We start from the raw sequence: 19226 nt of genomic DNA on the forward strand, positions 1-19226 counted from the left end.
CTGTTGATTGCAGTGTTATATATGCACGTTGTAAATGTAGTGTGTGTGATTATATGAAAAAAAATTAATGAAAGCTGGTAGAAACCAGTTAGGATTAACTGGGGTTTGTTGAGGTGGGGGAGGATCATAGAGAATTAATATTTGTATTTTCAATCCAGAAGAGCAAATCTTTGAATTCAATAGCTGCTGTTTTATATTGGCCACAGTTAAGCTCAACTAGATGGTACTTAAAACAGATTACTTGTGTGGATTGAGGGACAGAAGAGTTTTAAAAGTGGAGTTTGAGACTTCCATGCAGCCTTTCCTATGTCAGTAGGGTAATGTTTTCAGTTTCACTCAGTCTTCAGCCATGTGATGTGTAAGGCTTATGTGCTGGAGTAGTTGTACATGCAGCCTGTTTTATCTCCAATTTCTGATTAAAAAAAAAAAAATTAAGTTGCTAGAATGTCTTGGCTCTTGCATCCTAGTCTTTCTCATGCCTCTTATTATGTCATAGTCTGTAGTAGTATCTACTTACATGAAGTGTTTCCAACCAAAGTGAAATGCTGCCTGAGTTGTTGGTTCTTGAGGGGTGCAGAGCGGTTCAGTGGCAAGGCTGTGGTTATTTTCTTCTGGCTTGTTTTGGAGCAGTGTTTGTCAACTGAGAATTTATCTGCCAAGTGACAAAAAAGCGGCTTCTAACATTTGAGGCAATTGCAGGTACATCAGCCACACTGCTAAAATCAAAATCCTTATGAAATACATTGATCCTGTATTTCAGGATCTGGCTCCCTGCCCTCCCCGCTTTTTCATTTTAAAGAGTACATGGTCATAACCTTAGCACAGGAGAACACAGATGCACAGAAACGTTTGACCTGCTGAGGAAAGCTAATAATCTATTCAATCCCAATGTCTGTAGGGAAGAGTGAGTTATTAAATGACATCTTGTGTTTGCTTTCTGTCATTTATACTATGTAGTCTGTAGAAGCGTTTCAGAGGTACTCCTGACAGTTAGGTTACCTTGGTTGGTTCCCAGCCCAGTGATTTTGAAACAGCAGTGTGGAAACAAGTCACGTGTGGAATACGTGGCGAGGTTTGAAAAAGGCTTCCTGTAATGGAAAGATAAGCCTTGATCCTCCCGCTTGATCCTCAAGCAGTTGCCCTCATTTGGCAAGCTCTTTGAGCTAACCCTGTTTCCTATTGCAATACATCTGGGTCACTGGAAAAATATGTGTTTAGGAGGAATGCATGAGGTAGGCAAACCTGGTTACATCATTCTCAGAGCTTGTCAGGCCATGACTGCTTTCTGGCTCATACTGAATCTTGTTCAGGGGAATCCAGGTAACTTAGATGTTATTTTTGTCCAATTCCCGCTCACAGAGAAGGGTGAGGGCCCTTGAAAACTGTATTCTGAGCGTTTATCAGATTTGTGCCAGGTTACATCAGGAGGAGGTAGGTCAGAACGCTTGAATCATCTTTAATTCATGAAAGTAGTCGTTTAGGGCACTTCTGAAGTGTCAGTTGCTTGTGGTAGGAGTGGAGTATGCTGCCACTTATATAGCCAACACCATAAGCCTTGCCTTTGTAGTTGCATATTAAAGTTCTGGGTACATCAAATGGTACATCAAGACTTGTTTGCTGTTTTGGGGGAAAGGTGTTCTTGTGCCCTCATGTCTTCTAGGTGATAATGTACAATACGCATTTACACAGGGCCGATACCATGCAAAGCCCACGTAGTTTGTTCAAGTACTGTGGGTAGCGTAAAAACTCGTAAGGATTGGCAAGTGGGTGCAAAACCTCACTCTCTACAATTCAGATGCCCTGATCTTTCTGTGCTTGTGTCATGCCATGCCATTGAATTAGTCCCATTTCCAACGGAACATAAAGTAAAAATCAAGATGGAGGAGAGAGAAGTAAAAAAAAGGTGATGTGAACTACATAGAGTTCTGTAATTCTCAAAACTCACTGTTGTGAAGTAGCGTAGATGGGGTTTAATGATCGTATGTATTACTGGCTTACATATCTCCTTTTACTGTACTATGAGAGGATAATGAAATCACTGTAATTCCATTTCTACTTATGTTTTTTTCTGTCTCTCTAATCTCTCATGTAAATCTTTTTGATACATGGAACACAAACCCTCTGAATGAAAGTAATCAACCTCAGTAATGGACTGCTTTGTGCAGTGACTTGTTACCAATAAGACTTTCCCATTCTCCAGGAGGAGGCAAGCATTAAACATACTCATCAGGGTGTGTCTACACTGCATCAAACAGAATCCATATTCATGAGACTGTTTTGGTTGGTTGGGTTTTTTTTCCTTGGTGTACAGGTTGCCTTACCAGGCATAAGTTAACTTTGATTTTTCAGGACATTTATTTTCTGTATTTTATACTTAATACCTTGAAAGCTCTGACCTAAGAAGAGGTGGTGGTAGATTTTTATTGGCTTGAAGTGAGAGTCAGGGAAGGAAGAGCTTCTCTTGTTGCAGAAGGGCGAGTGCTAAAATACAAGTACATAATTTTCTTGCATACATTTGCACATCCATGATGTTCCAGAGCTGTCTGGTATTTCCTCTGCACTGCTGGTAGTTGTCCCTCCTCATCCATTTAAAAAAGTTTGTTCTTCAGCCTGGTCTCCAGATTCCTTCATGTTGTTACCTGGTTCCTGGGATGGCACTAGGAGAGGCACCAGCATAGGCACAGTTTTGGGAGGTTGGTGCTCCTTGTCTATGTTGCAGATTTACTGTAAGAGCAGATACAAGTTAGTGGGCCACTGGCATTTGCTTAGTGCTGGTGCTATTTACCACTGTCATGCAATGATATTTAAAAAAAGAGCATCTTTTTGTAAAGAGTGATGTAGGCAGGGCCTGCAAGGTGACTTGGCCTATTAGGAGGTATTGTTTAGAGCTATTAAAATGTCCTGAAAATACAAGCGTTTATTGTCAAATAATGGTGAAGAGAGCTCTTGAATTCTGAGTCTTTAAGAACACACAAAACCAGCAGTTCTTTGCATATTGTGTGTTCAAGTTGTGTATTTCTTTGTGTGTTACCATGTACCATTTCCTTACTCATTGGTGACTGCTGCTCTTTGCTGGGGCAGGACAGAGATGGGTAAGGAAAACAGAGCACTGTGAGAGTAACAGACCATGCTCCATGCTCAAAGTGACATGTTAAGTTGCAGTAATATTATTAAATGAGGTTGGTTTTCGGGTATTAAGGTGGAGCTGCTGACAAGGGATACCAGTTGAAGACCTAGGAGTTCTGTACTGTTTCCATCCACGTAAAGTCTCTGTGTATCATTTTTCTCTATAGAAAGATCCAGCTGTTAATACAGCAAGCTCAGGAGAGGTTGCTTCTCGTTAATTATATCAACCTGAAAAATTATTTTTGAAAGCTAGGTGAATTAATTATACCCCCCCCAACATTAAATTTATTCAGTGTCTTGATAGAATTTGCACAGAAGACTGCATTAAAATACCAGAAGTCTTTTTAAGACCTGTTTTACTGCTGAACATTCTCAGTTCCACAGTTAGGCACTATGTGATTATAGTACTTTGTCATTTAATTCCTCTTTGATCCTTCTTTCCTTTGCTAATGTATTCTGTGATGAAGTACCTTATTATAAAGCTACGTTTGTTGTTTCTCTGTGTTATGTTCACACAGACTCTAACCTGATCCTAGATATTAAAAGTGATACTCGAGTCTTTGTCTTGTTCTGTTTTGCCATGAATGAGTTCATATGTTTAAGTTGGAGATAACTGGGACATAAAGTGCATGTAAACAAAATGGTTACAAATCTTAACACTGGCTTACTGTATATGAATGGTTAATATGTATTATTAATCCCTTAATAATTAGAAATTCAGTAAGATGAAAGTAACATTTCTAAGAGATGCAGGCTTTTTTTAAACTTTTTTTTTGATATGTAGTTGTGGGATGTAAGTTTGGGACTTTTAAATTTGCACTTCTTGGGTTTTGGTGAGGAAGGGACTAAGGGATTAATAGACTGCTTTAAATAATGATGTAATATCACCTTGAAACACCTCCTAATGAAAATATTGAACGGGCAGAACAATTATATCCTTGTCCACATTTATAATCAGAAAGTGCCTTATGTTGGAGACCATACTAATAAATGTGACCTCAAACATAAGTTTGACTTAAGTAGTAGTGCACAAGTGCAAAGCCTAAAGGAAAAACAGTTTGGTGGCAGCTCACATTGCCACTAAAGACATGTACTTAAAATGTCCACAGCTTTCTCATCCTGTTGGCTTCTCTGAATGCTTTAATTGTACTTTATGCTTCAAATCTGTTGCTGATTTTTTTTTTTCTTGTTCTCTGTTCTTTTTCAGAAAGATGAGGTGTACCTCAACTTGGTGCTGGACTATGTTCCTGAAACAGTATACAGAGTTGCCAGACATTATAGTCGGGCCAAACAGACACTCCCTATGATTTATGTCAAGGTAGGTAACTGATAGATGTGGTTAGATGAAGAAGGATATTATAGGAATAGACTCTGTGGATCTTTCTTTTTTTTTGATATAACTAGTTTTCTGAAATTTTTAGAGCACATACATCTCAAGGCAAGGGAAAAAAAAAAAAAAAAGAGTAAAATGATTATTTGTTACAGTGAAGGAAGAATAGAGGCGAGAGGCTTAAAGCAAGCACCCCTGATTTCTCACTTTCCAAAAATCGTGGAATGGGTGGGGGAGACCGAGTGTGGGGGGAGTGTTTTGGTTTTGAGGCAGCTTAGATAGACACTGATACCAGTCAGATTAGCAGCTTCAGTTTCTTGGGATGATGAAGACACAGTAGTACAAAGGTCAGGAACTGAAAGAGAATGTCAGGAAGAATAGTGTTCTCCTATCTGTTATCTTCCCCCTTTCCTGGCATATGAGTAAGAATTCATGTGCTTCTGTTGTGGGCATGAAAGGCATATTTTTGTACCCTGCCCTGCACTTGGAACTCAGTGGCTCTTGTCTTGCAGAGCTACATGGGTAAGATGTTTGTATGCACATTGTAGCCTCAAAACCTCACTTAAGTTGTCTGCATCTTTTTTCATCTTTTACAAAGTGGTTAAAATGAATAAATTTTTTTTTGGTCAAACATGGGACCTGTCTGGGTCTTGCCGTTCCGTTTCATGTATTGTGAGTGATCATGTTTTCACATGGCATTAACTTGTTAACATGGCATCCAGGTAACATGAAATGGAAATTAGTAACAAACATCCCTGATTCATATTGATTTCTCCAGAATCCTCTTTAAAAGTGTAATGCTTTAACATGAAGATGGGCTTAAGAAAACAAACTTTAATTTGGTTGAAAGAAGATGAAAGTTACAAACAGTAATTATTCCAATAACAAAGTGTTGTGCCATAACTGTATATGCATAAATTGTAAATGGCATGTCTCCACAATAGCCAGCACTGGGGCCTGTTTTTAAGAAAGCACAGAATCTTATCATCCAGCAATAAGAATTTCTACTGCAAGGTCACTCTGTTTGGTCTGTTGGTGGAACAGCATGTCATCAGGTTTATATGCTCCCCAAAATTTGTTAGCCTAGCTTTTGATAAATTGTTTATATAGCTTTTGTCAGTACTCTTGCCCTAGTTGTTCTTCATTATGGGGACTTGGGAAAAAATTGTTCTTACTTATCTTTTGAGAGACAATTCTGCTTCAGCTCTTTCATCTTGCTGGATACTTGGGACTTCCCATTCCAGGTAGCCTGGAAGGCTGTTCTTATTTTTCTGGCAAGGCAAGTCTTTCTCATAATCCTGTATTTAAAAGGATCATGTTACCCTGATTGATGTTATTAAAGCTTTTGCAATTTTCCAGACATCTTGGCTACACAAAGGTCAGATCATATCTATCTGTTCACTTCTGATTGGTACCTAGGCAGGCAGAGAGCTGTTCTTCCCTGGGTAACAAAGAAACTGTTAAAGAACTGCAAGGAAACTTTTCTAGTAATCTTTTTGTTAATTTTTATTTGTAACTTCTAACATGCTGTAAGAAATTCTTGGAAATTTTGGGTTTGCTGTGTGGAGATGAAAGGCATACTTTCTAAATCCCACATGTGTTGACTTGACTTCTCAAGTAGGAGCAATCTTTTGGATTATTTTGCAATATGCTTGCACAATACATACTTAATGTGTCTAGAACAGGCAATTCAGAAAACATGTTTGTTTGCTTTTCTTTGTGCAGAGTTGTGGTTTTGAGAAACAAATATGAAAACTAAAGACCTAGAGCCAAAGTCAGGCAATTCTCTTCCTGCTCCTACCTTCCCCACCAAATGAACAACAAAAAAAACAAGGGAGAGAGAAAGGGTGAAAGACAAAGTAGAGAAAGAGAAGATAGTGGTGAAAGTGGGGCAAACATGACCTGGTAGCAATATGTAGCAATTGCACCCAGTTTTACAAACCATTAAAAGTGAACTGTGGAGAATGAGCTTAGAAAAGGAAGGCGTGGAGTTGCAACTCCAGTACAATATCCGGCCTGTAGCTTGATTTATTTTTTTTTTTTTTTTTTTTTTTAAATGGAACCTGGGGAGAGACACAACAAAGATTACAAATAACCTGGCAGCCTGTTGTCAACCTTGAAACAGGGCTTCCCATGCCTTTATGACTGTATATGCTATACAGTCCTAATTGTGTCCAGCAGCTCTTCATTATTCATAGCCAAAAAGTGTGTAGCCCCAGCAGCTGGACATCCTCCCCTTGCCCTGTAGTCTTGCCCTGGGAAGCTCTTGGCTTCATAACACCTCCCCTTGCTGTATTCCTCCTTGCTAAGGGGCTGGTTAGTCTTGGATAGGGTGCAAGCAAACCTCAGCATAATTGTTTGCTGTGTTTTGCATAAAATTATCCTGAACAGTTGTTTTTATCTTGCCCTCTATTTTGCCCAGAGATTTGAAATTAAAATGAGTCTGTCCCCTCACCCAGAGAAACTGGGAGATTCACTCAGGTGACAGGCTGAGACACTACCATAGTCCTTGGGCGACATGTAATAATGTTGTTAATAATGTCATCAACTAAAGGGTTTTCTTTGTTGGGTTTTGGGTTTTTTTTTTTTTTTTTCCTTTCCTAACCTGGAATACTTCATTTCTATGAAGAGGCTGATTTATAAAACAAACAGAAACACCTTTATTTTGTGTATGTTTTTTATGACTACTGTTATTTATAAATGTTGGAAAGCTGGCACAATTTTTTTTTTTTTTAATTGTACTCATTTTTGGAAGGACAAATGAACAAATTTGAACTGTGTGTGTGGGTACATAGCAAAGGGTGGTGGGGAAGGTATGTGAATACCTTGCCCATCTTCACAGCACCAGTATGTATTCAGTGGGGTCTTTTTTGAGTGATTTTTGCTTTTCATCTAATAAGAGTATGTGCTAAATTAATTGTTTACCCTGTTTTGACTGGGAAAGCATGCCTTATGCAATGTTTTCTGTGTTCCAGTTGTACATGTATCAGCTGTTCCGGAGTTTAGCCTATATCCATTCCTTTGGGATCTGCCACCGGGATATAAAACCACAGAACCTCTTGCTGGACCCTGATACGGCTGTTCTAAAACTCTGTGACTTCGGAAGGTAAGCACATCTGTGGCCTGAAGCCTGGTGAAAAGAGCTTCCTTCAAAGTGAACCTGGGTGCAATTTTGCGGAAACCCTCTGTGTTCCTCCAAAGGTCTTGATTTGTAGTTTTGAAACTACAGATCAATATGGAGGGAATGAAAATTCGAGGCTGTTATTTGTGCAGGTAGTCAAAAAATAAAATGAAGATGCTGTTGCATAGGGAAAATACTGTGCCATGGAAAAATACAACCAAATACTAGGGTGAAATGTGTTTGGGGAAGAGAGGACAGGTGCAGTGGTATAGTAACCTGAAAAAGCTAATGTTACACCTTATTAGTCTACTTGTGTGCATACCAAGTTATTTAATATTTCAAATACTGTAGCGGCTCAAGACCAGAAGCAACACTTCTAATTGAAGCTCTTAGTGGATGTCTATATCCTAGGTTCCAATGGCACATTTATTTCCAGTATCCGTTCAAGTGAATCACCTTTGGAGTCCAGCCCTCATCTTAAAACTGATACAGAAATTCTGGGAATCCACACTGAGACAGGAGACGGATTTCTCTCCAGGAAAGTTCAGTCTTTAGATTGTGCTACAGCTTTGCAGACTAAAATAGTTAGGGCATATCTGTGAGGGGTCACTGAAGCTGCTGTTGCTAAATTCGCTTGCCCATAGTGAGTGGGAATGTCAGATGGTGGTTATTCAAGCACTGCATCGTCATGCCTGGTGGCTTGGGGATCTCTTCCTCAGCTCTGCCTCACTGGTGTTGGAGCAAAATAGGAATCGCACTGAGACTCAAAAGTAACAATGCATAAAAAGGTGGTGATTCCTCTGTGCTAACAGTGGGTGTTTGTTAATTGTAGTTTCTATATTAAAAAAAAACAGAAAACTGAGACTTTCTAAAACAGGCTAAATGGGTGGTGGGAGTCCTTCCTTGAAGGCTGAGAGGAGTGTCTGGAAGGCTGGATGTTGGATTTGGCTGGCTTGCTGCTCAGCTGCGTTTGGTGCTCCTTAGTTGAATGTCGTATTTCTAAAAGGGCAGATTTGTCTTACAGCTCCTTTCTATCTAACACTTGGTGTTAATTAAGAAAGAAGAATAATATGTTCATAGAATCATGGTCCAAAAGTAATGTGCTGTCGTGTTCCTTTATTTTCTTAGATGCTTCCAAAGGTAGTGGTTACTGTAGGTTAGATCTTTTGTGGCTGATCTCTTGCAGTATAAATGAAGCCTTCATGTTAATCATGGACGATAAACGTGACTACACTGGCAAAGTTGTTTGGTTTTTTTTTTCCTTTGTCTCCTTATACCCCTTTTGCCTCATACCATGCTTCCTTAAACAGCAAGGAGCCAGAATATTCTGATGGAAGTTTAAAAACAAAACAAAACAAAAAAAACCCACAAACAAACAAACAAAAAAAACCTAAACACCAAAAAAACCCCAACAACACACCCCCCGACCCCAACCCTCCTCCCACTTCTGGTGAGTATCCAGAGCTTTTGAACCTTAAAAGGTAACTACGTTTGACTGAACCATATTCTGTCCTTTTTCTTTGTAAACAAACCTTTGTACCTGGCAAAAGACAACTGCCATCCAAAAATCTGACCCTATTTGTCACCTAGACTGTAGTCAGAATTTCTTTGCTGTGTCCAGTATAAGGTGGCCGCTTGATGGATTGGACTGATTTCGTGGTAAATCATTGAGTCTGTGGCTTGCATCAGCTTAGAAGAACATGGTACTTCAGCATTTAGGATTTGGGGTTGGGTGAAGAGTGCCAAAGCTTAGTGCTGGTCTGCACTGCAATACTGTAAAACTATTCATTACTGAAAGATTATTATTTTGTTTCCTTTTCAGTGCAAAACAGCTGGTTCGTGGAGAACCTAATGTCTCATACATCTGCTCTCGGTACTACAGGGCACCAGAGTTGATCTTTGGAGCCACCGATTATACCTCCAGTATAGGTATGTATGTGTATTTGTTCAAATCTGTACTGGCTGCATGTGTTTTTATTTAGTTAAGTGTAAAGGTTTCCAGAGATCTCACATATGATCCCGAGACACAGAATTTCATTGTAAATGGTCAAGTACCACTTCTTAACAAAATACACAGATTTTGTAGATGGCTGTGATTTCTATACCTTTTGAGATTTCGGTGTCAATTGCATTAGGAAAAGGGCTTTTTTAATGTGTGTGGGGAAATCTGGTTTCAAAGAAAATATTTTCCAGGTCTCCAGGTAATTTTGCTATTTAGTTTAAAAGTAGGTATGAGATCTCAAGCTGAAAAAGCATTTGATGACTTAAAATAACTGCAAAGAAGGATTGTAGAAATACCAACTACTGCATCTGATACACTGTGATTTAGACATGAGTAATTTTGTCGCTTATTTACTTGGCTTTTAGTAAAGTGTTTTTAGTGGGAAAGAAAATGTGGCCTGATTGGCTTTAAACTCTCTTAACAGTTTTAATATATTGCATACAGTAGTCTTTCTGATTCAACTTACTATGTTAACTTTTGCTGTCCTTTAGTCGTTAATTTTGAACATAAAGACGACTACTTTCTAATACCTGGCATGTAGCTGTGTCATGGAAATGTTAGGGAAGCTGGAGGTTTTGGCAGAGGACAGGGAATAGCTGGGCTTTCATATCATGGAATCGTAACAATGCACAGCAAGATGAAAAATCATAAAATAGCAACGTGTTGGCTGGTTATGGGTAACTTCTTCAGTTTTTTAGTCAAGATATTCCCTGCGCCCTTTCTGAAGGCTGGTGCTAAAGAGACAAGATTTGGCTCTTGGGTTCCCCACTATTGTGCTAAGCTTTTACCTTGCTTATGGGCTTGAGTAAGTTAGACAAGGGCACAGTTACAAGGCAAAAGAATTTGGAGATCATGATCAAGTCTTGACAGAATATGTTTATAACCCGTTAAAGTGTGTGTAAAGATAGTATTTCTAACTAGTATTAAATGTATTGGCTGGCTTGTTTCAACTCTGTAGTTCTTTGAAAATAGAAGTGTTCCTGAAGACTTACGTGCTCTTGCTAATTTTTTCCATTAGTCTTCAGTATGTATTATAGCAACACTCATGTATCCCCCCTGCTATAAAAAAAAAAGGCAGAACTTACTTGATGGTTGGCCACTGCCAAAAGTGGCAGCCCTAGCCCTGCTCTTTCTTGCTTGTGGATAGCCTGGCTCTCATGGTTTACTGTTTAATATGCCAATTTGGCTTCAATTGACAAGAGACTTTTATTTTGGTTAGGTTAACTTTCTGCTACATTAGTGAGTTGAATCAACATTACTGTGTAGCCTGATAAGCAGGAGAGCCCAGGTAAAAGCCAAGTGGCGGGAGCTTGTGAGTGAAAGTGGCTGATCCTGGTTGACATCTTTTTGCCAGCTGAGAGCTAATAGATTGGCTCAGCTGCGTTATCAGAGTGCACTGAGACAACTTGTTTCAGAGGATAACTGCATAAAACAAATATTTTAGGTGTCACCAGAAGAGACTGCTTTGTAGATAAGTCTGTGAAATATTTCTTGCTCCAACTGTATAATGACTTTAATCTTGCACTTTTTTGCAGAACCTTTTTAAAGTTGCTCTTTCCTTTTTTGTTTTCTTATCTGCTGGTCTCTAAAACAGTTCTAATAAACCAATCATTTTAAAGTGAGGACTCAATTTTCCACTTGCCAAAAACATCATTAATTTCAATCATTGTAGTTCAGACTTTCTCATGCACTCCACAAAAAACCCTGTTCCCCCCAAGACCCTTATCTGAATAAATCAATCTAAATGAAACTTGCACAGAATAGCTTGAAAATGAAGTTCAGCAAACACTCCTTCCTTTCTACCCTTTCCTATCTCCACTTCCTTACCAATAAAACCTTTGCATGTGAGGGCTGGGAAGTAATAAAATGCTTTTTACAAACTTACTTTGCAGTTTCCCAGTGTTCTGCAATATGTTAGAAATTCTAGGGATTTAGTTTTGTGATGCTACTGCTTCCGGTGGTGGTAAATACCATGGCAGCAGCAGTGCTTAGTGAGAACTCTTCCCTATCTCACATAGGATTATTCATCCAAACTCAACTAGCAGCATTTGTATACCAACCAGCAGGCACAGAGATGTTTCTTAAAAGAAAGGGAGAGGAAAGAACATTTAATTATCAGTAATTAATCCATAACTCAAACCATAGGAAACCATGAGACGCTTCAGTATTGTAATGCTGCATTTTAAAGCTTTTTTTCTTAATGTGGACATGCTTGTGTTTTCTGGTTCTTGTTTTCTTCTGAATTATTAGCACAACAGTCTTTTCCTGCTACAGTCTTTTTCTCTACACAAGAATTCACGTGGGAGCGGAGGGGTAGCAAAAACTGAGCTTAAATGTGATTTAGGGATCTTCACTCTTCTGTTTAAATATGTTACGTTAAAACTACATTAAAAATAAAATCGGAGAAGACTATGAAGCAAAAAAGTGTTCTAAGTAGAACTCTCTTGTATGTTATCTGCAAGGCATCCAGCTGTTTTCCTGAGTGTTTTTTGTTTGCTAATGTTACTACAAGACTTATGATTATAACACGCTGCAATACAGTAATTATTGGAAATATTTCTGAGCAAGAAGTGCTTTTTAAACAGAGGCAGTGACACTCTGGTGGCCCAAGACTGACAGTACAGCCAACCTGCATCATGACCATTTCAGTAGTTAGCCATCTTGCTTAGCACTATAACCAGGAGTTGCATTAGGCTGTCTGGCTTTGTCTAGCTTGTCTTTTAACACATGAATTTGTCCTTGCAACATTACTTGCTCTTCAGTGTAGCAGAAACTAAAGTTGGTTCCAGGATGTGTCTTTTCATCCTGGATGTCACAAGAGAGCTGTTAACTGGCTTTTAAATTCTAGGATCTTGATTATTTCATCAAAGTGCATGACTTGAATTCTAACCCAAAAGGTACCTTTAAAAAATAACTCTCAGCCAGAGGTAGTGTTTATTGCATTTTTGTAAATTACTGCATCAATGCTGTATATAAATATATATGATAGTAAGAGTAGTGTCAAAACACATTTACTGCCCTTAGTGCTTCTGTGTGTGTCATCCAGCAGACCTAGGACTATTATTAAAATAATGACCTGGGAAATGACCTATTCAAGTTTTTAAATAATCCCTGTTGCCAGATAGCTACAAATCGAGGCCTATAATAACTCTGTCGTCTGCCTGCATCACAGCTTTAAGGAATTTTTCAATGGTCAGACACAAGCATTCATGTCACTTGGGTGCCTTCAGAGCTTGTACAGTTTGGGCCTTCGTGCACCTTTGACTATGAATTCTGCAAGTGTGTGCATGTCCCTAAGGATTGCTGGGGATAGCACATAGTTTTGTTCCTGCAGCTGATTTGTAGGAGGTTTGGTTTTTTTGCAAACCAAGCCCTTCAGCTATCCCTTGACAGTGTTTTGGCCAAAGCTGCTTCCTTACAGGTCTGTGCGTGTTAGGCCATCCCAGAGTATGCTGCTGGCATGCTGCTGGCTGCGCTGGTCATCTGGGTGCTGCTTGCTACCTGCTGAAAAACTGTGGGATGGCTGCCCACGTTCCCCTACAACATCCTGGGACAAACACAGGCACTGGAGCAGGAATGGGTGCAGATGTTTCTGTTGCCATGTGATCCTCTTGTATAGAAAGAAGCTGTGCAGTTAAACTTTATCCCCAGAACATGCTGTGGGTTTTTTTTTTTGTTTTGTTTTTTTTTTTTAACTAGGCTAGGTGATGAGGCAACGGAGAGCTCACCAGAACGTGGTGGTACTTCTGGATAACAAGGGTTTGCTGGTCTCGGTGTGTTTTCTCTGTCACTGCGCTGGCAGGAATTGAGAGCATTCCAGAGGGAACATTTGTAGCCACTGGCAGGGAAAGATTGATCTGTGTGGCTGTATCGCTGGCTTCTGTTGGGGTGTCCAAAAATAAGTATCACAAAGTTATTCATTCACTTTCCTAGCAAGCGCTAAGACAGAGGGAAAGAGTATTTCACCTCAGCAGCCTGGAGCAGAAGCTCCTCTGAAGGTGTGCATAGTCAGGCTGTCTCAGAGTCTCCTGGGGAAGAACCATCACAAGGTGTGTCCCAAACCTGTTGCCAAACAGTGATAAGTATGCGCCTCTCTATCTTGGATGGCAACTTCCAAAGCTGAAAATAAGCACAGGCATTAATTTACTGCAATGTTCTATCACCTGTCATTGTAGTTTCATGTCTTTGTTGTACAAAAATAGAGATACCTGTGTTTAGCTTTTGTTCCAAGTACTGGAACAAGCATGGCTTTCCAAGCATTTCAGGTTTCAGCCTTACTCTGTCTATAATCTGTAGATCTGTGGTGGCTTGATGTGCAAAACTTGCACCAACATATCACACGTGCCCATAATCCAGAATTTTGCTCTCATTCTGACATTCCAAAAAGTGTTCCAAACAAGCAGCAATGAAAAGCACTTTACACTCTGGCATTTGGCAACTAGGAGCTGCTGATTTTACAACGTCCTAGGGCTGCTTTTCTGGCTCCTGGTTTCTTCCCTGCTAGTTTGTTTCCAGAGCAGCAACTTTGACTCACCTCCAAGATGGAAGAAGTCCATCAAGATCAAGGGATAGTGGGGCAGAGATTAATAGATGAGGGAAAAAAAAAAACATAGAAAGGTAAATGTGCCCCATAAAGTGTCAGATAGAGGAAAGTTCTTAATTTGTACTAAATGGATGAGAGCCAGCTCAACTTTTTTTTTTTTTTTTCCTTCATGTCCTCCAAATAACAAGTTAGAGGAGCTGGAGTGTAATACAACGAATGGCGCTCATGCTGTGAAGAAGAGGACCAGCTTCTCAGCTTGGAAAGGCAGAGGTTGAGATCACAAAAATGAAATTCATGGACAGGGTATTCTGTTGCAGACTGCTGGAAATGGCCATTGCCCACTTGCACAATTAAAGCTAGGGAGTGTATTTTGCAGGTTGTTCTGCTGGATGCCTCTTCCTGAACTAAAGAGAAATTTTTCCTTTTCTTACCTTCTCTAATCCTGGAATGGCATTCAAAAGCAAGGCAATGATACAGATGATATTACTAGACAACTTGATGTCCACTTAACAACTGTGAAGATCAATAAAGTAACAGAAACTTAATTTAAGAAAAGTTTTGTAGTATAAGAGGCTATATGAATTTTTGCATGCTTAAATCAGTGCAGGTAGTTCATGTGATAATGGTATTTGTCCAAGTGTTCTACAGTCTACAAAAGATATGGCATTAGCCACTATTATAATGCATGAAAGCTATCTGAAATAGGCTTATTTGAAGGTTGCTTTTGACTGGCAGTTGAATTTACTGTCCATATTGTTTAGACTACATTTCACCAAAGGTACGAAGAAAATAGACATACCTACTGCCTTCTTCTTACTTAATAGCTTTCAGTATTTTCTCCTAAAATTTCACATTGTCCCAACTAGCTTGGTAGCTTGACACAAGGATGATTTGTTGACTTGATTCTTGTTTTCTGTTAGGTTCTCTCTTATCTTGTTCATTAACTAGATTAAAGCATGTGAATGATAGTCATATTTCACCTTAATTATATTGCACATATTCAAAAGAAATAGTACAGAAAATGCTTCTTCTCCCATGGGAGCAGGTAGTTACACTGCAAACCTACTCTGAAAGATTATTAACCTGTAATAGTTAGCTGTGACTGTGCTAAGGCAAAAAAGGGTCTGAGAAGGAGCCATCAAAAACGGGTATTAACTACCTTATCACTTCTTTTCAGTAACATGTCTAAATACAGAATTTAGTACATTGTTTACTTCAGGCTTGAGAAAAATGTTACCATCCTAATTTGGAAGATAAATTTTAAAATGCCAAAGGTGGGGGAGCAAACTATCCTGGAGCCATATTTTAGCCCTGTTAAAGTTGATGGCATAAATTCTATTGAGTTTCAGCAAAGCTGAAATTTCCCAGTTTCTTCCTTATTATACATTGCTCACCAGAGCTGTATAAACACCTTATGTAAATTGTGTTTTGTTGCCATCCCTGCTTGGAGCTGCTGAAGTTAGCCTCCGCTCTCTGGCGTTCGTTGAGGATGCTTCAAGGGTTTGTTCACTTCCTTGCCCAGGGAATGTTGCCCAAGTCCTAATTTGGAAGTTGGTGAAATTTCACTCCTGGAAAAGAGTTTGGGATTTTGGAATGTCTGTAGCTTATTTCAGTGTGTGTTTAAAGCATAAGCAAGTAAAATCAAGGAAAACTAAATAGACTTTTAACGAGGCATTAAATAACCTGATTTGGAAGATTTCGCTGCACGAGGAACAACTATATAAGTTTCTGATGGATTTGTTGTATGTTTGATGGATTAAACCCATCACAAATTACAGCAAGTATTCTTCAGACTTGCTCAGCTATTTCCTCATGACCTACATCCTTTCTTTTTTTCCCTCTCTCCCCCTGCAATGCCTTCAGCTTTCTCGTGTCCCCTCTGCTCTTTCTGCTTGGCCTTCTTGCTTGAGCAAGGACCTGCACATCCTTCAACTTGGTTGCAGCTGCAGTTTAGTGGGGTGGGGGCAAGCTGAGCATGTCTGCAGGGACTGAGTCCTCCTCTCCTCAGCAGCAGCACTGATGCATGTGCTCCCCACTGCTTTTACAAAATTTCTGCAGTGGATTCAAGACTTCTGCCTTTCAGATTTGTCTGAAATTGGCGAAGGCATTTAGGGAGACTGGGAAAGGATAAAACACCACAAAGCCAACTTCATGGAGCAGCCAGAACAAAGGTTATTTAAAACAGTTTTAAAAAGCCACAGTCTAATTTGAAAAAAATCATGCTAACGTAGTTTCAAAATTTTGAAAGGAAGCGAGTTGTGAATGCTGGCTTACTCTCATGTCAGCTTTGGGTTTGTATATGTTCTGCAAATACTCTTCATCCCCATATATTGTTTCTTTTTCAGTGCAAAATAAGGATTGAAGTTGTAAATAATGATTATAGCTTTGGGGTACCACTTGTTTTGTATACTCAGTGTAAAGGACTCAGTTTTTTCAAAACCCTTTAAGGTGCCTTTAAATAGACTTTTAAGTTACAGTACTCTTGACTGCTTAGTACCTTTCATCTGTTTCTTCAATACTTCTGAAGAAATCTATGCTATCTGTTGAACCATTGTGTAATTTCCTATAAACCCAGTATGCATGGAATGACACAAAAAGTGATTCTTTGCATCATCATTTTCTTGTATGTGTTGGTCAACAGCAGGAGCTACCAGAGAGAGATGTTATTTAGCAGTCAGATGCAATTAAATGTTCTTTGCATAATGCCACCTTCATTTGTTGTCCAAAAGAGATCTTAGCACCTTGGTTGTCATATCAGCTTTTATTAAATATGACTAAAAGATCAAAAAGCGTAATCTGGTTGGTTTGCTTGTTGGAATTCAAGACTCAAACTTCAGATTATTTGTGGTTGCTGGTTGTACTGTAAGTAGTTACTTTTTAGGATAAACCCTGTTGCGGTGTTTGTACTAAGGCATTATGTAAAAATGCATCTATTTGACTTTGAGGTGAATGATTTTGAAAGCTGCAGTAGCGAGCAGTGCTTTTTGTCTACCGAATGTTACAACTGAATGATATCTTTCTTGAGAAGAGGGGGAAGTATTTTTGCGTAGCCCCTCTCTCATTTAGAAATGGGGGAAGGAACAGTCTGTTCTAACTTGCAGATTATTTTTATATCAATCTTGAAGTTCTGAAAGGTTTTTTAATTATTTTTTGCATCCTCTCTAGTGGTTGTGATAATAGACTGTTAGAGAACTGTCAGAGATGTTATAAGGATCTCTGTCGTAGCATGGGTTATCTCAGGTTGGAACAGGCCTCAGGAGGTAAATTCTCTGGGTTTTGAGTTGTGGTGGTGCTACTGTTATTTCACAGGGGAAGGTTAGCTTGTAAGAGTAGCCAAGAGTTCAAAGGGTAGAGGGGGACTGGTTTTGTTCTTTTCCTTTTTGGGGCATTACAATATTGTAGGCTTTACAAATCCTCCATTACTGATTGTTTGTTTGAGGTTAGATTTTAGTGTAAGGTTTCAGATATACATGGAACAGATTATGACTTTCTAGAAAACCTTACAGTCAGTCTATTTTTTTTGAGAAACAGTTATTTCTGCATCTACGTGCAATACTCTTAGTGTGTTGAGCAGCTTAAACTTCAGTATTTGGTGTGCAGTTACAGCAAATTCTCACAAACACCTGCTATGCAGTGTTTACTGTATTTGCTTCGTTAGATTTTTTGTTTGAATTAACTATGTTTCAAAAATAAAATGCTATTTAATAGATTATGAAAATTTTCTTCGTGTAGAGGAGTAGCTGCTATTGACTACTTGTGGCTTTTGGTATATGTATGAAGATTAGTTGATGACTTCTTCGATGGATGCTCTTGACCTGACCTATGATTTGCAGTCTGTTGTCCTGCTGAGTTTGCAAATGGAATTGGGATAAAGTCTTGATGTGACTGAGTTAGAGAGGCTGTCTCCCAGATCCCTTAATCATCATGTACTGCAGGATACAAGTCATACTTGCAGTGCTGGTCCATCTGCTAGTGTATATATGCTTTCAATATATGAATGAAAAATTGAGTCTATTCAATGTTCAGAAACAGTAAAAACATCAGTCGTTGTGGTAGATGATACCTATGCATAGTTCATGATAAATGTGATTTAAAAACAACACAGGGTTTTGGGAAATTATTAATTTTCAGATGGCAAATGTTGTCAGGTCTTTTCCCTACATGTATAAGTTTTAATGTCAGTGCATTATGGCATTTAACATTATTTTTCAGTTCTCTTTATCTCATGGTTTGACTTCTAAGACTGTCTGCCCACCATTGCTTTATGCCAGGTATCTGTGTTTTCTTTAGCTACGTTACGTACAGTATTAAACATGGCAAAGAAGAAAGTAAGTAGCTTAAAACTGCTGGTTTTATATAAATGGCCTAATATGTACCTTTTACTGATACCTTTCCCTGTTTTCCACTTTCCCCTTTTTAGATGTGTGGTCAGCAGGCTGTGTATTGGCTGAACTGTTACTAGGACAACCAATCTTTCCAGGTGACAGTGGTGTGGATCAGTTGGTGGAAATAATCAAGGTATGGAATTTTAAGTGGGTTTTTTTGACTGTGTTATTCCTTGGGAATCGGCATGAAAACGTGTGTTGTTACAACCTTGTCAACATACATATTCTGTCACCATTGTATAGGGTGTTGTTGCATGTGAAGAGTGTTTGAAAACACTTACTGTGCTTTTTTTTTGAGAACTTTATGATCTTTGTGCCCCTCTTGCAGTCATGCATAATGAAATATCATCTTTTAACTATATAGGGTTTTTTTCCCCTCTTAAAGGATTGCACTTTCAGTGTGCTTGGAAATACTGCTTACATACTGAGCCAATATTTATTAATGTGTGATTCTCATTCTTTAAGAATCTGGCTTTTTTTCCTTTGTTGCATGCAATTAGTACTTGGCTTTGAAAACAATGTTATTAAATTTCCTTCTGCCAGACTCTTCACATACGTAGCCTTCTTCTTTTCTTCCTTCCTTCCAGCTCTTTGAGGTGAAAGGTGAGAAAGTGCACTGCTTTTTGCAGATGAAGAATCAGGAAATGTAGGGCAAAGATACCTTCCACCTGAAGAGTCTTGTTTCTCAAGTGAAAAAGACCTAATGTTTCAGAATGCAT

General features: G+C 39.0%; 1 protein-coding gene across 2 annotated transcripts in view; it reads left to right on the forward strand.

Annotated features, from left to right (window-relative positions):
- GSK3B (glycogen synthase kinase 3 beta) overlaps positions 1 to 19226 on the forward strand; it is a 153451-nt gene that overhangs the window by 96026 nt on the left and 38199 nt on the right. For both annotated transcript variants that reach the window (XM_075713701.1, XM_075713709.1), the window contains exons 4-7: positions 4334 to 4444; positions 7432 to 7562; positions 9400 to 9506; positions 18543 to 18640. In XM_075713701.1, coding sequence (XP_075569816.1) covers positions 4334 to 4444; positions 7432 to 7562; positions 9400 to 9506; positions 18543 to 18640 — 447 coding nt within the window. The remainder of the gene's footprint in view (positions 1 to 4333; positions 4445 to 7431; positions 7563 to 9399; positions 9507 to 18542; positions 18641 to 19226) is intronic.

This window comes from Pelecanus crispus, chromosome 1 (assembly GCF_030463565.1).
Source record: "Pelecanus crispus isolate bPelCri1 chromosome 1, bPelCri1.pri, whole genome shotgun sequence".
Taxonomy (NCBI): Eukaryota; Metazoa; Chordata; class Aves; order Pelecaniformes; family Pelecanidae; genus Pelecanus; species Pelecanus crispus.